Below are 23574 nucleotides of genomic sequence, written 5' to 3'. Positions count from 1 at the left end.
CCCTAAAGGTAAATCGAACAATTTAGCTGCTTAATATACATTTGTTGCACATGCGCACTTGGTGCTGGGACAACATGTCGCTGGATCAACTACCAAACAGTGTGTGGACTGAATTAATGGACAAAATGAGGTAGGAAAATTAATTGAAATGTTAAATGAGGCTGGAAATGTTAGGTAGCAATGTAAAGTGTGTGTTCGGAGAAAAATAAGCCAAAACATTAACACAGGAAGTTAAATTAGTGATTGTGAGAGTCAAACAACTGACAGCCTGTGTGTGTAGTTGTGCTCCACAGTTAAAATATAAACCTTAACAACACAAGACGGTATTGTGTGACATTTTAAACCTTTTATATGTAATTTTCTCACTCAACAAAGCTTTAAAAACACATTTTAATATCTAATTTCTGCGGCGGAACGTTTCCTCTTTCGACACAACTGTACGGACCCTTAAGCGCGACGCACCCGTACCGGAAGCTGTCCCAGCTGTGACCTGAGCGGTTTTCTAATCAGGAAAATGGACTAGGAGCTGGAGACTGGAGTCATGTTTACCCTGAAGGCGCTGAAGAAGAACAAGACAGTGAGATATGGAGTCCCGATGCTCGTGAGTAACTTTTATATTAATGTTAGAAGAAGAGATGACGAGGTTAGCTTACACTTCTGTTAGCTAGCTAGCAGTTTGATAATACATAACTCTGCTGTCATAGTCAGGTTCAGTTTACTGTTAATGTTTCTGCACTTATTAATATTTAATTTATATACTCAGCAACTAAAACAGAGCAGTTAGCATCTCCAGTCTCTGTCATCCTGTTTCAATCAATCAATCTTTATTTATAAAGCACTAAATCACAACAAATGTATCCCAAGACACTTCTCTATGTTCTATTATCAACAAAGACCCAACATCAAGACCGGATCAGATCCAGTCCCATCTTCCAGACAGGACTCCGTCTGATCTCATCTTAATCCACCATGAGCAGAGCACTTTGCAGCATTTAGCAAGTTACAGTGGCAAGGACAAACTTCCTTTAACAGGCAGAAACCTCCAGCAGGACCAGACTCATGTTAGACACACATCTGCTGAGACCGTGTTGGAGAGAGGGATAGAGGGAGATGAAGAGAGAGAGAGAGATGATAGTGGAGAGACGGATAGTAGTAGTTGTAGCAGCTGGAGTCTGGACCACGTCCACAGCAGCAGAGATCCAGAGGAACCTACGAGACAAGGGAGCTCAGGGACTCCAGAAAGGTCTAAGAAAAGAGAGAAGAGAGGGAGACCAGAAGAAAGAAAAAGAGGAGAAGAAATGGTGAAGGAATGATAGAAGGAAAGGATGAAGAAACATGGAAAGAACAAAAAGAGAAGAAAGAAAGAAGGAAGGAATGAAAGAAAAAAGGAATGAAAGAAAGAGAAGGAAGGAAGGAAGGAAGGAATGAATGAAAGGAATTAAAGGAAAAAGGGATAAAAGAAAGTTGGAAGGAAGGAAGGAAGGAAGGAATGAAAAGGAAAGTAGGAAAGAAAAGAGAGGATGAATAACAGACCCCAAAAAAGGAATCTACAGCAGAGATCCAGAGGAACCTACGAGACAAGGGAGCTCAGGGACTCCAGAAAGGTCTAAGAAAAGAGAGAAGAGAGGGAGACCAGAAGAAAGTAAAAGAGTAGAATAAATGGTGAAGGAATGATAGAAGGAAAGGACAGGATAAGAAAAGACGACATAAAGGAGGAAAAAGGAAAGAAAGAGAGAAGGAAATAAATGAAAAATGAATAAAAGCGAAAGAAAGAAATAAGGAATGAATGGAAAAAGGAGTAAAAGAGAGAAAAAGAAGGAAGGAATGAAAGAAAAAATTAAGAAGGAATAAAAAAGAGAAAGAAGTAAAGAAAGACAGAAAATAAAGAAGGATGGAAAGAAAAGAAAGAAAGAAAGAAAGAAAGAAGTAAAGAAAGGATGAATAACAGACCCCAAAAAAGGAATCTACAGCAGAGATCCAGAGGAACCTACGGGACAAGGGAGCTCAGGGACTCCAGAAAGGTCTATGGTTAGTAACTTTAATGGGACAGGAAGAGTTAAAGTGAGAGACAGGCAGAGAGAGGGGAGAGAGGGAAAGACAGGATCCCAGTGTGTCAGTCTAAGCCTATAGCAGCATAACTAAGACCTGGTCCAAGCCTGATCCAGCTCTAACTATAAGCTTTATCAAAAAGGAAAGTTTGAAGCCTACTCTTAAAAGTAGAGAGGGTGTCTGCCTCCCGGACCCTGACTGGTAGATGATTCCAAAGGAGAGGGGCCTGATAACTGAAGGCTCTACCTCCCATACTACTTTTAGAGACTTTAGGTACGATGAAGAGGCCTGCATGTCGGGAGCGTAGAGTTCTAGAGGAGTAATAGGACTCTGATTAATCACTAACATGTCTCAGTGTAACACAGATTAACCCCGTGTGCTCTGGATGTTTCAGTTGCTGGTAGTCGGAGGATCCTTCGGCCTGAAAGAGTTCACACAGATTCGCTACGACGCTCAGAAGATCAGGAAAAAGGTTTGTAGAGAATCAAATCTCACTTTTCAAACATTCTTCTGATAATGAAACAAGTTAAATCCTCACATTTCCACGTCACATGAAAGCTTCACACCTCTCCTCTGCTCAGCTCCTGTGCTGTGGCTCCCCCTAGTGGTTGGACACATAATTACACGTATGAGGACTGTGTATAAAACCAGCTCTCATGCAGAGACGTTCCTCCCTCTGCTGGTGTCCCACCGCGCTCCCCGCTCCACCAAGGCTTATTTATTCTTTTTTAAAGGACTGTCGATGATATAATTCGTCCATCCATCACTACAGGCACGCAGCACCGTCAGGCTTGTCTCTCCCGTTTAGAGCGGCTCGGTACAAGTGAGAACAAGCTGTAATAATTCACTAAACGACAGAGCCGATTCATTAAAGTGACAGAGGAGCGGCCCCTTTATTAGCAGCCATTACGGCGTGATGAGCTGGCGCCTGGCGGGGAGAGGAAGGGGCTGTTTTGTGCTCTTTTTACTGTCGTGCGCGGCGGCTGGGTGGGAGCCAGATGGCAGGGGCGTCTTTTCTTATTACTGTCCGCGTGAGGCGGGCAGACGGCACTAGACTGTGGATGATGAAGCTGGAGTGGAGGCACGGAGCCCCTGGCAGCCGGCCCACGCAGCTGCCCCCACACTGCTGGCTCTCCTCGGGGCTGCTCTCCTCTCGGACCCTGTGGAGCAGAGACTCGACATGAAGCTCGATGCACTGAGCTCTTTAATGTTGTGAAATACACGATTTAACACACTCGTATGCTTTCAGATTGGGCCTGCTGTCAGCTGCAGTCTTACATTGTTCTCACAGATATATTTAAATACTGTGTGTTTGGGTCTGAATGACTCAAAGCTACAGAAAGGTTTAGGTTAGGAGGCAGCTGTATGTCCGGCTGTGAAGGATGTATTAAAGTCCTGGAGCCAAACGCTGCCTAACAACAAACATCCTCTGTTTTTGTCACTGATGCTCTCTGCTTGTTTTTCTAAAAGTCTGACAACACATCAGAAAGAATTCTGACAGAGTGAGACCCTTTTTTTATTTCACTTTATGCTCTTTATTTTTGTGTTGAACTTTTCTTTTGCCTTAAAGCTGCTGTTGGTAGTCCAGTAATAAACATAAGATAAGATAAGATAAGATCCTCCTTTATTCGTCCCACAACGGGGAAATTCAATGAGTTACAGCAGCAAACAAGAAGGTGTACAGAACAAGAATTTTAACAAGAGTATATATAGAAAAGAAATGTCCATCAGAGACGACAGCTCGGCCATAATCCTCCTGTCAGCCACCACCTCCACAGGGTCCAGGACTGAGCTGGTCTTCTTCACCAGTTAGTTCAGTCTTGCTCTCCTGTATCCTGTCCGCCCACAGCAGGTGAAATCCTTCCAATGTGGCGTTGGTGTCTGGTGTTAACTCTGTTAGCATGATGCAACATCACTCTAACTCAAACCACCACGTGATACGGCCTACAGGAAGTCGACTGAACGATCAAACCCCATAACCCTCTCTAATCGGCACCAGAATTATTCTTATTCTTATTTTATTACTACAGGCTTTAAATGCCGTTCATATGTCATGTCTAAGCTGTAGCTCCTCCCATACTACTCTGCAGCTCTACTACCTGGATGTAAACAAACACAGGTGATGATGTCATCAGGTAGTGGGCGTGGTTTGTCAGTATGTTGATCTAATTAATGGAGATAAAGTTGTATGTAGGCTGTGTCTGGTTAAACTGACATGTAACCACTCCACCAGAGACATGAGGAACCAGCACAGGCATGAGGACGCTAACCTGGAGGCTGGTGGTGCTAGATCTGCTGGTGGTAGACTCACTCTGTGAACCATGATGGCATTGTTTACCTGCAGTCTGTGATCCTGTGTTTAGCTGTACTCAGTTCTGACTGTTTTCTTACCTGTGGACTAGTCGATGATTGACACCCCGGCCTCAGATCAAATATTTCTCCCTCCTAAAGAAATGTTGGAGAGTAAAACCCCGCTCTGCATGAGGCCTCACTCCATTCATACAAACACTCATTCTGACCAGCAGGAAGCAGAACATGTCGCCTGTTTCAGCCTTAGCTTTAACACAGTTTGTGTTGGAGAGAAATAAAGATTTATAATAAACACAAACATCAAACCTGCTGAGGGAGGCAGACGTAGAGCGGACGCCCCCGTGCTCCACGAGGTGAAGTCCCTGCTGTCCTCCGAGGACTCCAAAGTCGATAACGTAACACCTTGAACGCTCTTACCTCCCCGTAATGTCGTCAGGGAGTTAACACGATGATCTCCGCCTCTCCGTGCCAATAACCAGAACTTTTATGGCGCCTAATGTGATCAGACACGTTCGCCCTGGAGGATTACGCTGCAGCCACTTTCATGGCAGCAGTCTGGAGTAATTCACTGGAGCTTCTCCAACATCTTCAGTCACTTAAACCAGTAAAAATAGAGCCCGGGTTTAAAAATAGAGCTTCCCATATAAAGCAGCGTAAAGGCAGCTTATAATCCAATTAGCATTTCTTATTGAAATATGAAGTCTGGCCTGCAGGCGGAGGTGAACCTGGAGGCCTTTTGTCCTCCTGCTCGGGTTTATTTTGGAGCTTTAATAACACCTCCACGGCGGCGCTCAGACTAATTACTCCGGCTATTTATTCCCACGTCTGAGGGCTGCAAAATATTCTATATATTATTTATTTGCTGTAGTAATGGAGGTCTAATTAAAAATCAATCATGGAATTATGAAAGTCATCAGTCATCCCAGTAACTGCAGGATTATTTCCATGAAATATTAGGACTCATTAAAAGTAATGATTCAGAATGGGTTTCATTCGCTCCTTTTCTCGGGCAAAATCAATTTGAATTGCAGAAACTGAAGAGCTGCTCCGTGTTCTCAAAACACCTCTGACCCAGAGTTTCCTTTAAGACCTGCAGAGAATAATCTGAGGAGTAGAAACAGGAGAGAGACTGAACTCTGCAGGAGTTTAATTTAAAGAAATTAGAAGCAGCAGAGGAGAGAGAGGGAAGCTAACGAACATGCTAACCATCATCTCGTGTGTTTTTCCTCATGAAAGTCTTACTCTGCCAGAATAACTTCTCTTCTCTTCTCTTCTCTTCTCTTCTCTTCTCTTCTCTTCTCTTCTCTTCTTCTCTCTTGTCTTCTCTTGTCTTCTCTTGTCTTCTCTTGTCTTCTCTTCTTTTCTCTTGTCTTTACTTGTCTTCTCTTCTCTTGTCTTCTCTTCTTCTCAGAGGCTCTGAGGAGTTTTCAGCTCTCCTGGTGTCGTGGAAAATCCTCCATTTTTAAAATGACCATCCTTTTATCCGTCTCTTTGTTCCTGCTCTTTAATAAAGAGTACAGAAAGGAGCCTCTCTGAATTCTAAAACAAGAACAGTTTTATTGAGTAACTTCAGCATAACTTTAATTTGAAGGAAGGCATTTTATTTTGTTAAATCTGTATTTTATTCTGAAAAATAATGATCTGGAATGAAAATTGTCTTTTTTACTTTCCAGGTTTAATAATCAAGTTGACTTCCATCCTGTTTTGTTAAAGAGAGACTGGATTGAATCAACCTGATCCAGATCCAGACTTTTTAAGATCACCTACACTACATGCTTTGTCCATAGGGGGCGCCAAAATCCCCACAAACTCAGCCTTCACTTTAATATTCAACACTTGACTTTCACAGCTGCTAGGTGCTTTATTTCCTAGGGATCAGGACTCATTTAATTCATGCTTAACGTGTCACTTTCCCTCCACAGAGAACTGAGAAGCTTCTGGAAACTATCGACCAACTGTACCTTGAGTTTGCCAAAAGAGCGGCTCCGTTCAACAACTGGATGGAGGGCGCCATGGAGGACCTGCAGGACACGTTCATCGTCCACACCATCGAGGAGATCCAGGTGAGCACTGGGAGCTTGGACCATGTTCGGTGGAGTTCAGCATTTCTAATATGGGACCCGCCGACCATCAGCTTCAAAACAGGGGACTGGTGTATTTAATATCTGAGACCAGAGACTAAGTTCTCTATCTGATGTTGTCTTTGTGGACTGGATCCTCATTGTCTGTGTTTGGTGTCTCAGGGATTAAGCACAGCCCACGAGCAGTTCAAAGCCACGCTGCCCGAGGCCGACAAAGAGCGCCAGGCCATCCTCGGCATCCACAACGAGATCGCCAAGATTGTGCAGACTTATCATGTGAACATGGCCGGCACCAACCCGTACACCGCCATCAACCCACAGGAGATCAACGGCAAGTGGGACAAGGTGAGGACATGAGCCCGGGTCAGGGTTTAAGATCTAGGAGAACCTTTATCTTAGAAAGTATTTAACTGCCCATATTTTATTTTGTAAATGGAAAGGAAAGTTAACTTTGCAGAGGTTTTCAAGTGAAGTCATAAATCCTGGATATTTTGGTGTCAGGCCAACCGTCTCCCCGTCTTTACCTCCTCTCACACATCTGTTTCCTCCCCCCTCTCCGTCCGGCTGCAGGTCAGGCAGCTGGTGCCGCAGCGTGACCAGGCTCTGATCGAGGAGCACGCCCGGCAGCAGAACAACGAGCGTCTGCGCAGACAGTTTGCCAACCAGGCCAACGTCATCGGACCCTGGATCCAGACCAAGATGGAGGTCAGTGTGTGCAGAGAGCCGGCCGTCAAATGACCACGTTACAAGTTCAGAGCGAGGCCAGCGGGCCGGCGAGGGCGGCAGGGTGTAATTCAGTTTGTGTGTGGTTTCGTGTCGGGGTCAGTCTCAAAGCAGTGAACTAAGTCATGCACTATTTAAAACTGGAGCAGTGGAACTTTATGACTCCAGGGTTTGAGGATCCAAAGAGAAATCCCTCCAAGTTTCTACCTTTTCTTTCTGCAGCAGTCCGTCACTCCATGGGATTTGTAGTCTCCACCTTTACTTCTAATACAAACGAGTAAACAAACGACTGTATGAAAACAAAGAAAGCACGAGCTGAGAGGATTATAGAGACCACGGTAACAGTTACAGTGTTTTGGCAGACCCGGATACGCAGCAGGATTAATCTGAGCAAAATTATGGAATGCGACTAATAAGCCCAAAGCTGCAGAAACGCAATGCATGCTGGTACATGTAGGCTTTAGCAGCACAGACCAAATACAGCATGAAGACTGACCCGAGGATGAAAAAGTCACTTTGATTTGATTTGAATTGTATCCAGGAAAAAAGTTGCACTGTCAGATAAAGAACAGATAACACACCTGCATCAGATTATCCTCATTAGGTGCATTCAGGGGTCTTTTAGCCCCCTGATCTAAAAGGTTCCTGTGCCCCCATTGTTGTCTGCGTTTCGACCGCGGGCTGAAGTCCAGGGTAGATTGTGTAAATCAGGCCAGTGACGTATGGAGGAAAAAAAGTAAATGCACTACACCACCAGACCAGTAGAGGGCAGTAACACAAAGAGGAATCCCATTCATCACAGATGATACAATAGAAGCAGACGGACAGGCAGGTATCATTCTGAGCAACACAACAGTTAGCCTGTTAGCATGAAGAGACTCAGCTGGTCTGTTTTAGATGGTGCTATATTTCATCACAGATGGATTCACTGAATCCAGAGGAGATAAGCGCGAGTAGCAAAGACGTTTCAACACGGCTTTAAAATCCTTTTCAACTCAAAAAGCCGTGATCGCAGAGATCGCCCGGTGTTTTGGTTTAAACAGCGACCCTGTTAACTGGAGACTCTCAGCCGGATGCATCCCTCATAAACGTCTTTAGACCATCATTAAATATCTGATGAGGATATTTTGAAATCTTAATAAAAACTAAACTAGTTTGCATTCCCAGGAACTCCCTCTGTGTTTCAACAGCTGTGTAAACTCCACTAACACTGACACGTTCAGCTGAAGGTCTCCAGTTTACAGGGTCACTTTTAAAAGCGGAACACCGGGAGGAGAGACGCATTCACGGTGGGCTGAGAGAAGACTACTGTTACAAGCTGCTAAATCAAGAGAATCACAGCTTCTTCTTTTGAAAAGTACACACACATACAAAAAAGATAGAACAAATAAAAACTAATGACATAAAGAGAAAAAAAAATGACTGTGAATGGTTTTTGGAAAAATTTGACCAAAAAAATTTTGAAAAAAAAAATTTTGACAAAAGAAAATTTGAAAAAGAAAATTGACCAGAAAACTTTGAAAAAAAATTTTTGAAAAAAAAAAAAAATTGAAAAAAAAATTTTTGAAAAAAAAATTTTTGAAAAAGAAAAATTTGAAAAAAAAAAAATTGAATTTTTTTTTAAATTTTCTTTGGGGCAAAAACAAAATGAAAAAAAAAAGTTGGCAAAAAAGTTGACCCAGAGAATCACAGCTTCTTCTTTTGAAAAGTACACACACATACAAAAAAGATAGAACAAATAAAAACTAATGAAAGAAAGAGAAATCAAGAGAATCACAGATGTGTGTGATGTTATTGTGGACGGAGGGCGGAATAAAAACACTGAGGTTAATCTACCAATCAGACACGTTCAGCATTGCTTTCCCCCTGAAAGCCCCGGGACCTTTGAAAAGTACTACTCCCTCTAGCAGGGGCTTTTTAGGGGGGAGGTTATCTACCCCTGAACTAAATTTAGAGTCCACCGGTCCAAACGCACATAGTTCAGGGGTAAAGTTATTTTAAAGGGTGTTATGAACTGTGTTTGTGTTTGTGTGTCCTGCTGCAGGAAATCGGGCGCATCTCCATCGAGATGCACGGCACCCTGGAGGATCAGCTGACGCACCTCCGCCAGTACGAGAAGAGCATCGTCAACTACAAGCCAAAGATCGACCAGCTGGAGGGAGACCACCAGCTCATTCAGGAAGCTCTCATCTTCGACAACAAGCACACCAACTACACCATGGAGGTAAACACCAGCTGGGAGAGAGGATGGTTTATGCATTTTAATGTAGTGGTTGTTGTTAGGCGTAGAGTAGCAGAACGTTTAGAGACGTTACATTCAATCTGGAAAACTCTCACCGCCCTTTCTGCTCAGTGTTGTCCTCATTGCCCAAAACAACTCATATTAATCCTGTTATTAAAATCCTGCTCACCAGTTTTCAGAGTGAGTGTGTGGGCGTGTGTGTTTGTGTTGGAATTAGCTTCTCTGTAAGACAGTCGGTGAAGAAAGGAGAACACAATTCATCTGCAGAGGCCAAATTTGATGATTTGTTTGTGCAAAATATGTTGAGTCATCTAAACGTTTGTTGGCTGTATCTCCAGAGTGAAGCTACCTGATTGTTCAGAGAGAAATCCAGACTAATGATTCTTCATCCATCCCTCTCTCTCTCTCCTCTGCAGCACATCCGTGTGGGCTGGGAGCAGCTACTCACCACCATCGCCCGCACCATCAATGAAATCGAGAACCAGATCTTGACGCGAGACGCCAAAGGCATCAGCCAGGAGCAGCTCAATGAGTTCCGAGCTTCTTTCAACCACTTCGACAGGGTCAGTACTCGAAACGAGTCGCAGTGCAGACACAAAGCAGCAGCAGCAGCAGGAGGAGGAGGAGAGGAGAGCCGGCGTAGGAGGCGCTCTGCTCGGTCACAGTCAGCTGTTTGGATTGTTGTAGCGTCCAGTTGTTTCAGGAGAAGTTGGAGTTTATTCATTTATTCATACGGAGAAGCTTATACCAAGAAACAACTAACATACTTTGTTCCTCATGAGCCTTATTGCACATGTTCTGTAAAAGTATGAGACACAGAAGCTGTTACTGCAGAGTGTTAAAGTTCTTCATAAAGTCAGTTTAAGAAGCTTTAAGTGAATATGACTTCACTGTGAGGTCAATGTAAGCTGAACGAGGACAGGAGAGAGGATCTGAGTTTATACCATAGGTGGCTACAAAGCCTCTCTCCATTGAAGGCTGTTTCTATAAAACCGCCCCCCCCCTCCCTCCGCCTCCACAGCTCCATGTTTACACTGAGGCTCAATGTGTCAGGAACAGCACCAATTATGGACGAGTTTTTATTTAGCTCCCCGTTCCCCTCCTCGCCCCGGCTCTCCTGCTGACTCCTCCATTAGCTCATGCATTTTTCCAGAGCTGGCCTATCGTTAATCAATACCTCAGGTGAACAATCAGAGCGAGCCGGGATCCGAATGTGGACCTGGACTCGGGCTTTTCTGTCATGTTTCATTAGGAGGACGGCTTTCAGAGAGGTGTATTGATCTGAGGGTAAATCTGTCTTTAGAGAATAAAAGAGTTATTTCTTATTTAACTTTAATTTGATGCTTTAGTCTACAGTCCGCCTCAGACAGGATCCAGCGTGAGGTCTTGGTAGAAGCGTCCCTGTTTGTGATGATGTGTGAGGAGTTTTGGTGCCTCCTGTACTCTGTGGCGTTGACGATGAATAACCCGAGCACACGGCGCTGCAGTCTGGCTGCACATTAACGCCTCTGAATGCCCTCACCCAGCAGAGTGTTCACCTCCCTAATCAATATGCACTGTGTTCTCTCTTCTCTGTCTCCTGCATGACTCCCTCCCTCCTCCCATCACTCCCACCCCCCCCCCCCCACACCTCCACTTCCTCCCCTTGTGCATGGTGCACCCCCTCCATCCACCTCCACCTCCTACACCACCACCTCACCCCCCTCCCCCGTCACTGACACGGCTGTATGTGTTGCTGCATGGCCCTCCCCGACACCTCGCCTGGCGCTGGCGTCCCCGCCCCCCCAGGACCACTCGGGCACTCTGGGCGCCGAGGAGTTCAAGGCCTGCCTGATCAGCCTGGGCTTCGATATCGCCAACGACGCACAGGTACTCTGTCGTAGCCGCACCGCGCTGCGAGAGTTTAACTTCTCTCTTTGTGTTCTTTTTGTACTCCTCCCCCCCGTCCTCCCTCTGATCCCTCCTTTAACTCTGATCCTTCCTCCTCCACGTCCCCCCGTGTGATTTCACACTTTGCAACGTCCACATCCTGGATTTTTGCGGCTATCCTCCTTAACTCTCCTCTCTTTGTTCATCCTGTATTCTTCTTCCGATGTTTCTCCTCCTCTATCCCTCCGCTCCACCTCCCTCCTCTCCTCCTCCTGGTTTCGTTTGACCTTGTAGAAGAGATCAGGAATCATGGATGCTGAAGACTTCAAAACCTGCCTTATCTCCGTTGGTTACAACCTGGTAAACCCATGAGCCCTCCTCAAGTATGAACGTTTGATTGTGTGATTAAAGAGACGAGCTGGAGCTGGTAATGGATAAATGTTACCTTTATTTAATTAACTTTTAATGCCTGTGTATCTGAGATCATCCAGAAGTTATCAGTCAGGTCTCTGTGTGCAGAAAGTCTCTGTGTGTTGAGCATCACAGTCTCTGTTGCCCTCAGGGTGAGAACGAGTTCTCCCGCATCATGAGCATCGTGGATCCAAACCGGATGGGCATCGTCACCTTCCAGGCCTTCATCGACTTCATGTCCCGCGAGACGGCCGACACGGACACGGCCGACCAAGTCATGGCGTCCTTCAAAGTGCTGGCGGGAGATAAGGTACGAGACTTTTTTTAAAGTTGTCATCAAAAACTGGAATGAAGCAGGGAAGGAGGTTTGGGACGTAGACCGGGCAAGTTTGGACAATAAGGCAACATGAAGGGATTATTGTAGAGAAAAGATGAACACATAAATATATAAATAAATTCAGAGCCTGTAGAGATAAGATAAGATACAAGATAAGATACTCCTTTATTCATCCTGCAATGGGGAAATTCATGGAGTTACAGCAGGTCTTCAGGTAGTGGACTTTTAATGTTACCAAAAGTAAAAACTAAGACCCACGGGGAGGCAGCTTTTTATTATTACGGCCCACGTCTGTGGAACACCCTGCCTGAGGATCTGAGGGCTGCCCAGAGCATAAATATTTTTAAAGGCAAACTCAAGACCTACCTTTTTAGTCTAGCTTTTAACTAAGTTTTATTTTTATTCTTAACAGTTTTATCTATTTATTTATTTATTATCTATTTCAAATTTAGTCACTTTTATTCTACTTATTTATTTATTTTAAGTCTCACATCTGATTTTCTTTTAATGGTTTAATATTTTAGTCTTTTATTATCTTAGAAATGTATTTTACTTTGGTGATTTTAATTTCCTGTTTTGAGTTTTAACATCTTATTTTACCTCCAGTGTTTCCTCATTAAGATGACATGAGAGCGTTTCCTCAGTTCGTTCAGCAAATTTTTATTTTTATTTTTATTTATTTATTTATTTTTATTTTATTTATTTTAGTGTTTTTATTACTATTGTTGCATATTGTGTTGTTAGCCTTAGGATTATGGGGTGGGTTCGGGGTCGGGGCTGGGGCTGGGATCTTAATTTATTCTATTTTAAGCTGTTTTTCTTGTACAGCACTTTGTGTTACAATGTCATTGTATGAAAAGCGCTTTATAAATAAAGTCTGATTGATTGATTGATTGACAGCAGCAAACAAGAAGGTGTACAGAACAAGAATTTAACAAGAATATATATAGGAAAGAAATGTTCATCAGAGACGACATAAAAGGCAGTAAAATGTCTGATTTTTTTGTGATCAAAGTTACAGGAAAATAAATTAAAATATTCTCTGAGGTAAAAGTTTTAGATTCAAATTAAACTGTGATTCAACATGCTTTTTGAAAAATACAAATAATTTTAAAATTAAATAAAATTTAAAAAAGTATTAGATTCACAAGAAAAGAAATCCCACATTTTCCCTGAACATATTTCTCACATAATAATGAAAAATAAAACTCAAAATCTCTGCAATAAAACCCACAAAATTAATATTATTTTGCAGCTTTTACAATTTACTCTTATTTAGTTTGTTTTCAGATATTTTAAGTTATTTTTTGTAATTTTTTTGATGTTTTTCTGTATTTATTACCCAGCTCCTGCAGCCCAACAATGTTTCTTGCATGCCCAAAAATTTCAAGAAGAAAATAGAAATAGAAACACAGAATTTTTTTTCTTTTTTTTTTTAAATAAAAAAGAATGGGGTGTTGGTGGTCTAGTGGTCTAAGATGAAAAAACATGGAAAGAAAGAAAGAAAGGAAAAATTAATGAAAAAGAGAGAAGGAATGAAAGGAAAGGAGAAAGAGAAATAAGGAAGGAAGGAATGAAAGATAAAAGTAGGAAGGAATAAAAAAGAATACAGAGAAACTCAGTTGTTGCAGAAACCCAGACATAAGTACAATCGAGAACAAGTTTAAATTAGTCAAAATAAAATAGATAAATAAAGATACTATGAAAATTTACAAATTCAAGATATATACAAATGTTACAAATGGATGTAACATGTTTAAGGCTTGACACACCAGACATGAACTCTGCTCCCTTTCTTTTTTTTTTTTTAAAGTTATATTTTTTGGGCTTTTTGCCTTTATTTGATAGGATAGCGAAGAGAGACAGGAAATGTGGGGAGCAGAGAGGGGGGAAGACATGCAGGAAATGGTCGACCAGCCGGGAATCGAACCGGCAACCCCTGCGACGAGGACACCTCTATATGTGGGGCGCTTAGACCGCTAGGCCACCAGCACCCCAACTCTGCTCCCTTTCTAACTCTGTTAATAATTATGTCTCTGATTTAACATCAATGATCTGACGACTGGACAGCAGCTGCATCCTTTAGCTCTTGAGTGATTGTTCAATGACTGTGTTTGAGTTCTGCCCCCTTGTGGACGCCGTTATTATAACATATGATGTAATAATAAATGTTAACATTGTTCTTTAGATTGGTTTAAGTATTTCTGTCTTTAGTTCTGCTCCTTTAATCTGATGTATTCTCCTCATCTTCCACAGAACTACATTTTAGCCGAGGAGCTGCGTCGGGAGCTTCCTCCAGACCAGGCGGAGTACTGCATGGCCCGCATGGCGCCCTACACCGGGCCGGACGGCGTGCCCGGAGCCCTCGACTACATGTCGTTCTCCACCGCTCTGTACGGAGAGAGCGACCTCTGAACTCTCTGTCAGTTGTCCTGACCCGGGACCACCAGCCTACCTGCTCTGATCACCGCCACGTCCTCCGACCGCCCCGTCACCACACTCTGTCCTACTACGCTCATTTTTTGTATGTCTCTGGCCTTATCTTTTTGTCCTCCTCCTGCTCCTCCTGCTCCTGCTCCTCCTCTTCCTCCTCCTCCTCCTCCTCCTCCTCCTCCTCTCCGGCCTCCCGCTCCCTCACACTCTGTCTTCGTTGTATTTGCTTCCCACGCAATGCAGCAGCTCTCCAGGTTTACAAAGAGGGAGAGAGAAAATGTTTGTTCCTGTTTTTATTTTCTTGTTGTCATTGTTTTTCTTCATAAAATGAATAAAGTTAACATATTTTATTATACTGAACAAAAAAAGGTATTTTTCTTCACCTGATTGAAAATAAGAGACGAAAAATTGTAATAAAGAAAAATTGCTATACTTTCTCCTCCTTCTGTGTTTGCTGCAGGTGTTTTATATCATGTCACTGCATGCATCCTTATGTCTTTAAAAAAGGCACATAAGAGCAGAACCTACACTCAGAAACTTGGCCTTAAAGCTCCTATAAGTAACATTCTTTTTGCATGAAGAGGAAATGAGGACCTGAAGTTTGTTGTATTTCAAAACATGTGTCGACATTCAAGATTCCAGTATTGATAACAATATTTAGAGGAAGTTTTTGCAGAATTGACCTATTTCAAATGAGAAATGATCAAAGACAACCTAGACGAAGCATTTATTCTCTCTTAAATCTTGTGCAAGCTTTTATTTTATTGATAAAAACTGAAAAAATTCCACTTTTGCATGCTTTTTAAATTTTATTTATTTATTTAATTAATTATTCAAGAGCACAGGTGTTCATATACAGGAAGTAGAAGACAGTAGCACATATAAATCAAGTGAAGACACATTAAATAAGATAAAACATACCATGCATACAGAAGACAGGACAACATTTACAATATATATATAAAGTAAATACACTTACAACAACAACAATTAAGAATATGTAAATTTAATACACTCAAACCAAAAAAACAAAACGTATACAGAGTTATGTAAATATTTTTTTTTAGCTAGAAGTCTCAGGGGAAATGGTTTGGCATGCTTTGTGAAGGAAATCAAAAAGCAGTTGCATCAGACAGTCCAAAGTAAAAGAAGAGATGGAAATTCAAGGGATGAGGTCTACGAAAAAGTTGGAACAGGATCTAGATAGGAAAGAAAAAGATCAAGAAGCTTGTGACCGGGTAAAGAAGAATAATTACAATTGATATAGTTATTTCTGAGACTTTTGGTCATTGTAAAAACTGAAATGTTGATGCTGAATGGAAATCTTGAGAAACTGTTATTGCTGATGCTATTGCTGCCCAAAAGTGTTTGGACACCCTGATAATTCCCTGTTTACTTCTCTAATATCTGCAGAGGTCATTACAATACATGAGTTTTAATTCCAATCCAGCAGGGGGCGGTAATGTGCAAACAGCCTCTTAAAAACCAGCTAATTAGAAAGCTGTGGCCTAATTAACCCAGGTGGTGAGGCCTTGGCTCCGCCCCTAAAGGTAAATGAACAATTTAGCTGCTTAATATACATTTGTTGCACATGCGCACTTGGTGCTGGAACAACATGTCGCTGGATCAACTACCAAACAGTGTGTGGACTGAATTAATGGACAAAATGAGGTAGGAAATTGAATTGAAATGTTAAATGAGGCTGGAAATGTTAGGTAGCAAGGTAAAGTGTGTGTTCGGAGAAAAATAAGCCAAAACATTAACACAGGAAGTTAAATTAGTGATTGTGAGAGTCAAACAACTGACAGCCTGTGTGTGTAGTTGTGCTCCACAGTTAAAATATAAACCTTAACAACACAAGACGGTATTGTGTGACATTTTAAACCTTTATATGTAATTTTCTCACTCAACAAAGCTTAAAAAACACATTTTAATATCTAATTTCTGCGGCGGAACGTTTCCTCTGTCGACACAACTGCACGGACCATTAAGCGCGACGCACCCGTACCGGAAGCCGTCCCAGCTGTGACCTGAGCGGTTTTCTAATCAGGAAAATGGACTAGGAGCTGGAGACTGGAGTCATGTTTACCCTGAAGGCGCTGAGGAAGAACAAGACAGTGAGATATGGAGTCCCGATGCTCGTGAGTAACTTTTATATTAATGTTAGAAGAAGAGATGACGAGGTTAGCTTACACTTCTGTTAGCTAGCTAGCTGTTTGATAATACATAACTCTGCTGTCATAGTCAGGTTCAGTTTACTGTTAATGTTTCTGCACTTATTCATATTTCAGTTAGACACTCTGCGACTAAAACAGAGCTGTCAGCATCTCCAGTCTCTGTCATCCTGTTTCAATCAATCTTTATTTATAAAGCTCCACATCACAACAAATGTATCCCAAGACACTTCTCTATGTTCTATTATCAACAAAGACCCAACATCAAGACAGGATCAGATCCAGTCCCCTCTTCCAGACAGGACTCAGTCTGATCTCATTTTAATCCACCATGAGCAGAGCACTTTGCAGCATTTAGCAAGTTACAGTGGCAAGGACAAACTTCCTTTAACAGGCAGAAACCTCCAGCAGGACCAGACTCATGTTAGACACACATCTGCTGAGACCGTGTTGGAGAGAGGGATAGAGGGAGACGAAGAGAGAGAGAGAGATGATAGTGGGGAGACAGATAGTGGTAGTTGTAGCAGCTGGAGTCTGGACCACGTCCACAGCAGCAGAGATCCAGAGGAACCTACGAGACAAGGGAGCTCAGGGACTCCAGAAAGGTCTAAGAAAAGAGAGAAGAGAGGGAGACCAGAAGAAAGAAAAAGAGGAGAATAAATGGTGAAGGAAAGACAGAAGGAAAGGACAGGATAAGAAAAGACGTCATAAAGGAGGAAAAAGGAAAGAAAGAGAGAAGGAATGAATGGAAAAAGGAGTAAAAGAGAGAAAAAGAAGGAAGGAATGAAAGAAAGAAAAAATTAAGAAGGAATAAAAAAGAGAAAGAAGTAAAGAAAGACAAAGAAAATAAAGAAGGATGGAAAGAAAAGATAGAAAGAAAGAAAGAGGATGAATAACAGACCCCAAAAAAAGGAATCTACGGCAGAGATCCAGAGGAACCTACGAGACAAGGGAGCTCAGGGACTCCAGAAAGGTCTATGGTTAGTAACTTTAATGGGACAGGAAGAGTTAAAGTGAGAGACAGGCAGAGAGAGGAGAGAGAGGGAAAGACAGGATCCCAGTGTGTCAGTCTAAGCCTATAGCAGCATAACTAAGACCTGGTCCAAGCCTGATCCAGCTCTAACTATAAGCTTTATCAAAAAGGAAAGTTTGAAGCCTACTCTTAAAAGTAGAGAGGGTGTCTGCCTCCTGGACCCTGACTGGTAGATGATTCCAAAGGAGAGGGGCCTGATAACTGAAGGCTCTACCTCCCATACTACTTTTAGAGACTTTAGGTACGATGAAGAGGCCTGCATGTTGGGAGCGTAGAGTTCTAGAGGAGTAATAAGACTCTGATTAATCACTAATATGTCTCAGTGTAACACAGATTAACCCCGTGTGCTCTGGATGTTTCAGTTGCTGGTAGTCGGAGGATCCTTCGGCCTGAAAGAGTTCACACAGATTCGCTACGACGCTCAGAAGATCAGGAAAAAGGTTTGTAGAGAATCAAATCTCACTTTTCAAACATTCTTCTGATAATTAAAAAGTTAAATCCTCACATTTCCACCGTCACATGAAAGCTTCACTCCTCTCCTCTGCTCAGCTCCTGTGCTGTGGCTCCCCCTAGCGGTTGGACACATAATTACACTTATCAGGACTGTGAATAAAACCAGCTCATATGCAGAGATGTTCCTCCCTCTGCTGGTGTCCCACCGCACACCCCGCTCCACCGAGGCTTATTTATTCTTTTTTAAAGGACTGTCGATGATATAATTCGTCCATCCATCACTACAGGCACGCAGCACCGTCAGGCTTGTCTCTCCCGTTTAGAGCGGCTCGGTACAAGTGAGAACAAGCTGTAATAATTCACTAAACGACAGAGCCGATTCATTAAAGTGACAGAGGAGCGGCCCCTTTATTAGCAGCCATTACGGCGTGATGAGCTGGCGCCTGGCGGGGAGAGGAAGGGGCTGTTTTGTGCTCTTTTTACTGTCGTGCGCGGCGGCTGGGTGGGAGCCAGATGGCAGGGGCGTCTTTTCTTATTACTGTCCGCGTGAGGCGGGCAGACGGCACTAGACTGTGGATGATGAAGCCGGAGTGGAGGCACGGAGCCCCTGGCAGCCGGCCCACGCAGCTGCCCCCACACTGCTGGCTCTCCTCGGGGCTGCTCTCCTCTCGGACCCTGTGGAGCAGAGACTCGACATGAAGCTCGATGCACTGAGCTCTTTAATGTTGTGAAATACACGATTTAACACACTCGTATGCTTTCAGATTGGGCCTGCTGTCAGCTGCAGTCTTACATTGTTCTCACAGATGTATTTAAATACTGTGTGTTTGGGTCTGGATGACTCAAAGCTACAGAAAGGTTTAGGTTAGGAGGCAGCTGTATGTCCGGCTGTAAAGGATGTGCCTAACAACAAACATCCTCTGTTTTTGTCACTGATGCTCTCTGCTTGTTTTTGTAAAAGTCTGACAACACATCAGAAAGAATTCTGACAGAGTGAGACCCTTTTTTATTTCACTTTATGCTCTTTATTTTTGTGTTGAACTTTTCTTTTGCCTTAAAGCTGCTGTTGGTAGTCCAGTAATAAACATAAGATAAGATAAGGTACTCCTTTATTCGTCCCAAAGGTGTACAGAACAAGAATTCAACAAGAATATATATAGAAAAGAAATGTCCATCAGAGACGACAGCTCGGCCATAATCCTCCTGTCAGCCACCACCTCCACAGGGTCCAGGACTCAGCTGGCCTTCTTCCCCAGTTAGTTCAGTCTTGCTCTCCTGTATCCTGTCCGCCCACAGCAGGTGAAATCCTTCCAATGTGGCGTTCATGTCCGGTGTTAGCTCTGTTAGCATGATGCAACATCACTCTAACTCAAACCACCACGTGATACGGCCTACAGGAAGTCGACTGAACGATCAAACGCCGTCACCCTCGCTAATCGGCACCAGAATTATTCACCCTTTTATTACTACAGGCCTTTAAATGCCGGTCATATGTAATGACCAAGCTGTAGCTCCTCCCATACTACTCTGCAGCTCTACTACCTGGATGTAAACAAACACAGGTGATGATGTCATCAGGTAGTGGGCGTGGTTTGTCAGTATGTTGATCTAGTTAATGGAGATAAAGTTGTATGTAGGCTGTGTCTGGTTAAACTGACATGTAACCACTCCACCAGAGACATGAGGAACCAGCACAGGCATGAGGACGCTAACCTGGAGGCTGGTGGTGCTAGATCTGCTGGTGGTAGACTCACTCTGTAAACCATGATGGCATTGTTTACCTGCAGTCTGTGATCCTGTGTTCAGCTGTGCTCAGTTCTGACTGTTTTCTTACCTGTGGACTAGTCGATGATTGACACCCCGGCCTCAGATCAAATATTTCTCCCTCCTAAAGAAATGTTGGAGAGTAAAACCCCGCTCTCACTCCATTCATACAAACACTCATTCTACCCAGCAGGAAGCAGAACATGTCGCCTGTTTCAGCCTTAGCTTTAACACAGTTTGTGTTGGAGAGAAATAAAGATTTATAATAAACACAAACATCAAACCTGCTGAGGGAGGCAGACGTAGAGCAGACGCCCCCGTGCTCCACGAGGTGAAGTCCCTGCTGTCCTCTGAGGACTCCAAAGTCGATAACGTAACACCTTGAACGCTCTTACCTCCCCGTAATGTCGTCAGGGAGTTAACACGATGATCTCCGCCTCTCCGTGCCAATAACCAGAACTTTTATGGCGCCTAATGTGATCAGACACGTTCGCCCTGGAGGATTACGCTGCAGCCACTTTCATGGCAGCAGGCTGGAGTAATTCACTGGAGCTTCTCCAACATCTTCAGTCACTTAAACCAGTAAAAATAGAGCCCGGGTTTAAAAATAGAGCTTCCCATATAAAGCAGCGTAAAGGCAGCTTGTAATCCAATTAGCATTTCTTATTGAAATATGAAGTCTGGCCTGCAGGCGGAGGTGAACCTGGAGGCCTTTTGTCCTCCTGCTCGGGTTTATTTTGGAGCTTTAATAACACCTCCACGGCGGCGCTCAGACTAATTACTCCGGCTATTTATTCCCACGTCTGAGGGCTGCAAAATATTCTATATATTATTTATTTGCTGTAGTAATGGAGGTCTAATTAAAAATCAATCATGGAATTATGAAAGTCATCAGTCATCCCAGTAACTGCAGGATTATTTCCATGAAATATTAGGACTCATTAAAAGTAATGATTCAGAATGGGTTTCATTCGCTCCTTTTCTCGGGCAAAATCAATTTGAATTGCAGAAACTGAAGAGCTGCTCCGTGTTCTCAAAACACCTCTGACCCAGAGTTTCCTTTTAAGACCTGCAGAGAATAATCTGAGGAGTAGAAACAGGAGAGAGACTGAACTCTGCAGGAGTTTAATTTAAAGAAATTAGAAGCAGCAGAGGAGAGAGAGGGAAGCTAACGAACATGCTAACCATCATCTTGTGTTTTTTTCATTGTGAAAGTCTTACTCTGCCAGAATAACTCCTCCTCTCCTCTCCTCTCCTCTCCTCTCCTCTCCTCTCCTCTCCTCTCCTCTCCTCTCCTCTCCTCTCCTCTCCTCTCCTCTCCTCTCTCAGTTGGATCCTGCGCTGGAGGCCAAAGTGAATGTGGAGAGGCAGTCGGTCATGCTGGAGGAGGAGTACGAGGTGAGGGGAGGCCGGCTGGGCAGCCTGAGGGAGGCGATACAGAAAGTAGCTGGTGTGATGCTGCAGAGGAAACAGATGTGCGCTCATATAAAGACATTCTGACATGCAGGGGCCAGCTTCAGTGTAACTAGTAATAGTACGAGCCACACTCTTTACTAAAGCAGCTAAAAGTTCATCAGAAGGTCTGAAACGATCTGACCGCTCTGAAGAAGAGTTCTGACAGCTTTAGTCTTCGCCTCCACTCGCCTGTGTGACGCACCAGATGTCTGAATTTTCAACATCTGGTCATTTCAGAGTAAATCAAACCAAATATCCTAAATGAACTTTGATAAATGGACTCATGTTGTCTGGTCTCTCTGAACCTCGTCTCTGTGTCTCGCTCTCTCTGCAGAAGATGAAGGAGCTGAATCTGGAGGAGTGGAAGAACATCCGAGGCCCTCGTCCCTGGGAGGACTCGAGGGAGTATCAGGAGCAGCAGAGATCCAGACTGGAGAAGGAAGACTGAAACTCAAAGAGGACGGACTGAGCCGGACACACAGGAGGACGGACTCTACAAGAGAGGGTGGATTCTGTGGTGAAGGCGGCGCTGAGTCACTTTGGACCCTGATGCTGAAAGTTCAGGACACGAACAGGACTTTGATTTTAGTTTGTGTTGGACCTGAGAGGACAAATAAATTAAATCTGTGATTTATTCTGTACATGTTTGGGTTTGAATGATTTAATTTGCAAGCATTTCAACGCCAGAATATTTTGCCTTTACTGCAAATAACTCGCTCCATCCCTGCGTCAAATTACGTGCACGCAAGTACCGAAAGACACCAGCTGGACTCAAGAGACAGACGAAGGTTTCCAAAACTGGATAATCCGACCTCACAGCGAGCTCTTCTTATTCCTGTGTCGATTTGTGCCTTCAAATAAATACAACTTTAATAATTAAGAAACCCTGAACACGATAACATTTCTGTTTTTGTCACTGAGGTTTGTCACATAAAGTCACAACTTATCAAATAATGTCAAATACTTTTAAGTTATATTTTTTGGCTTTTTTGCCTTTATTGGATAGGACAGGTGAAGATTGACAGGAAATGTGGGGAGTAGAGAGCGGGGGAAGACATGCAGGAAACGGTCAACCGGCCGGGAATCGAACCGGCGACGAGGACTGTAGCCTCTGCATGTGGGGTGCTTAGACCGCTAGGCCACCAGCGCTCCATATTGTCAAATACTTTTAGTACCGATTCGCCTGGTTTGTATTTCAATCTGCATTTGGTAAGCCACTTTGTATCTGCCATGGATCAGGTAATCCAGCTGACTTTCATCCTGCATTTTTAGAGATCCAGATACTTTTAAGACTTGTAAGCATTTCAAAGTTTCTTAAGGTGAATCCTCTCATGCTTTCACTCCTGATATTGTCTGGGAATGCTACACGTGGGAAAGTAAAGTGTCCAGTTTTCACCCTGACTTGAAGCAGACTTTTTCCTGACGGCCGCTGAGTGAAGGTCACCTCGGTCATCTGTAATCTGTAATATATATTTTTACTGTGATGTTTGTGCTGCAGAAACGTATCTCTACCTGCTGTAGAGATCTTAAAGAAACAGACTCTTCCTCCTCTTCCTCCTCAAACTGCTATCCATCCTAAAATTATGCAGAAGGGGCGCTGGTGGCCTAGCGGTCTAAGCGCCCCACATACAGAGGCTACAGTCCTCGTCACAGAGGTCGCTGGTTCGACTCCCGGCTGCGACAATCTCCTGCATGTCTTCCCTCACTCTCTACTCCACACATTTCCTGTCTCTCTTCAGCTGTCCTGTCAAATAAAGGCATAAAAAGCCCCAAAAATATAACTTAATAAAATGTATGTAGAAAATGTCTGTAGTGTATGTGTGAAAGTGGCTTTACTTTAAATATTTTATGTTTAATAATAACTAATGCGTCAGCTCAGGAAGTTCAACCTGCCCCAGGAGCTGCTGATCATGTTCTACACCTCCATCATCCAGTCTGTTCTGTGTACCTCCATCACTGTCTGGTTTGGATCTGCAACCAAACTAGACAAACACAGACTGCAGCGGACTATAAGGACTGCAGAGAAAATCATCGGTGTCGACCTGCCCCCCATCCAGGACTTGTACCGGTCCCGGGCCAGGAAACGGGCAGGTAGCATCACCGCTGACCCCTCACACCCTGGACACAAATTCTTCAAACTCCTCCCCTCCTGCAGACGCTACAGATCACTGTGCGCCAAAACAACCCGCCATAAGAACAGCTTCTTCCCCCAGGCTGTCACTCTGATGAACACTAAACCA

At 43.5% G+C, this 23574-nt stretch overlaps 2 protein-coding genes and 1 long non-coding RNA gene across 3 annotated transcripts; all 3 read left to right on the top strand.

Annotated features, from left to right (window-relative positions):
• On the top strand, positions 1 to 2543 carry LOC117806292. Its single transcript, XR_004629640.1, has 3 exons — positions 1 to 130; positions 453 to 601; positions 2444 to 2543. It is a non-coding gene; the product is annotated as an uncharacterized LOC117806292 (long non-coding RNA).
• Positions 2544 to 6267: 3724 nt separating this feature from the next.
• Positions 6268 to 14890, top strand: LOC117806284 (alpha-actinin-1-like). The gene is made up of 8 exons (XM_034675153.1): positions 6268 to 6422; positions 6603 to 6785; positions 7011 to 7145; positions 9208 to 9387; positions 9822 to 9968; positions 11194 to 11274; positions 11837 to 11995; positions 14279 to 14890. Exons 1-8 carry the CDS (start codon positions 6360 to 6362, stop codon positions 14435 to 14437), a joined length of 1107 nt encoding a protein of 368 aa, XP_034531044.1. The 5' UTR covers positions 6268 to 6359; the 3' UTR covers positions 14438 to 14890.
• Positions 14891 to 16004: 1114 nt separating this feature from the next.
• On the top strand, positions 16005 to 21901 carry LOC117806290 (cytochrome c oxidase assembly protein COX16 homolog, mitochondrial). Its single transcript, XM_034675163.1, has 5 exons — positions 16005 to 16126; positions 16448 to 16596; positions 18025 to 18102; positions 21209 to 21277; positions 21669 to 21901. Exons 2-5 carry the CDS (start codon positions 16537 to 16539, stop codon positions 21780 to 21782), a joined length of 321 nt encoding a protein of 106 aa, XP_034531054.1. The 5' UTR covers positions 16005 to 16126; positions 16448 to 16536; the 3' UTR covers positions 21783 to 21901.
• The last annotated feature ends 1673 nt before the right edge of the window (positions 21902 to 23574 follow it).

This window comes from Notolabrus celidotus, chromosome 22 (assembly GCF_009762535.1).
Source record: "Notolabrus celidotus isolate fNotCel1 chromosome 22, fNotCel1.pri, whole genome shotgun sequence".
Taxonomy (NCBI): Eukaryota; Metazoa; Chordata; class Actinopteri; order Labriformes; family Labridae; genus Notolabrus; species Notolabrus celidotus.
Note: the sequence above shows the minus strand (reverse complement) of the source record. Positions and strands in the feature narration are given on the sequence as shown.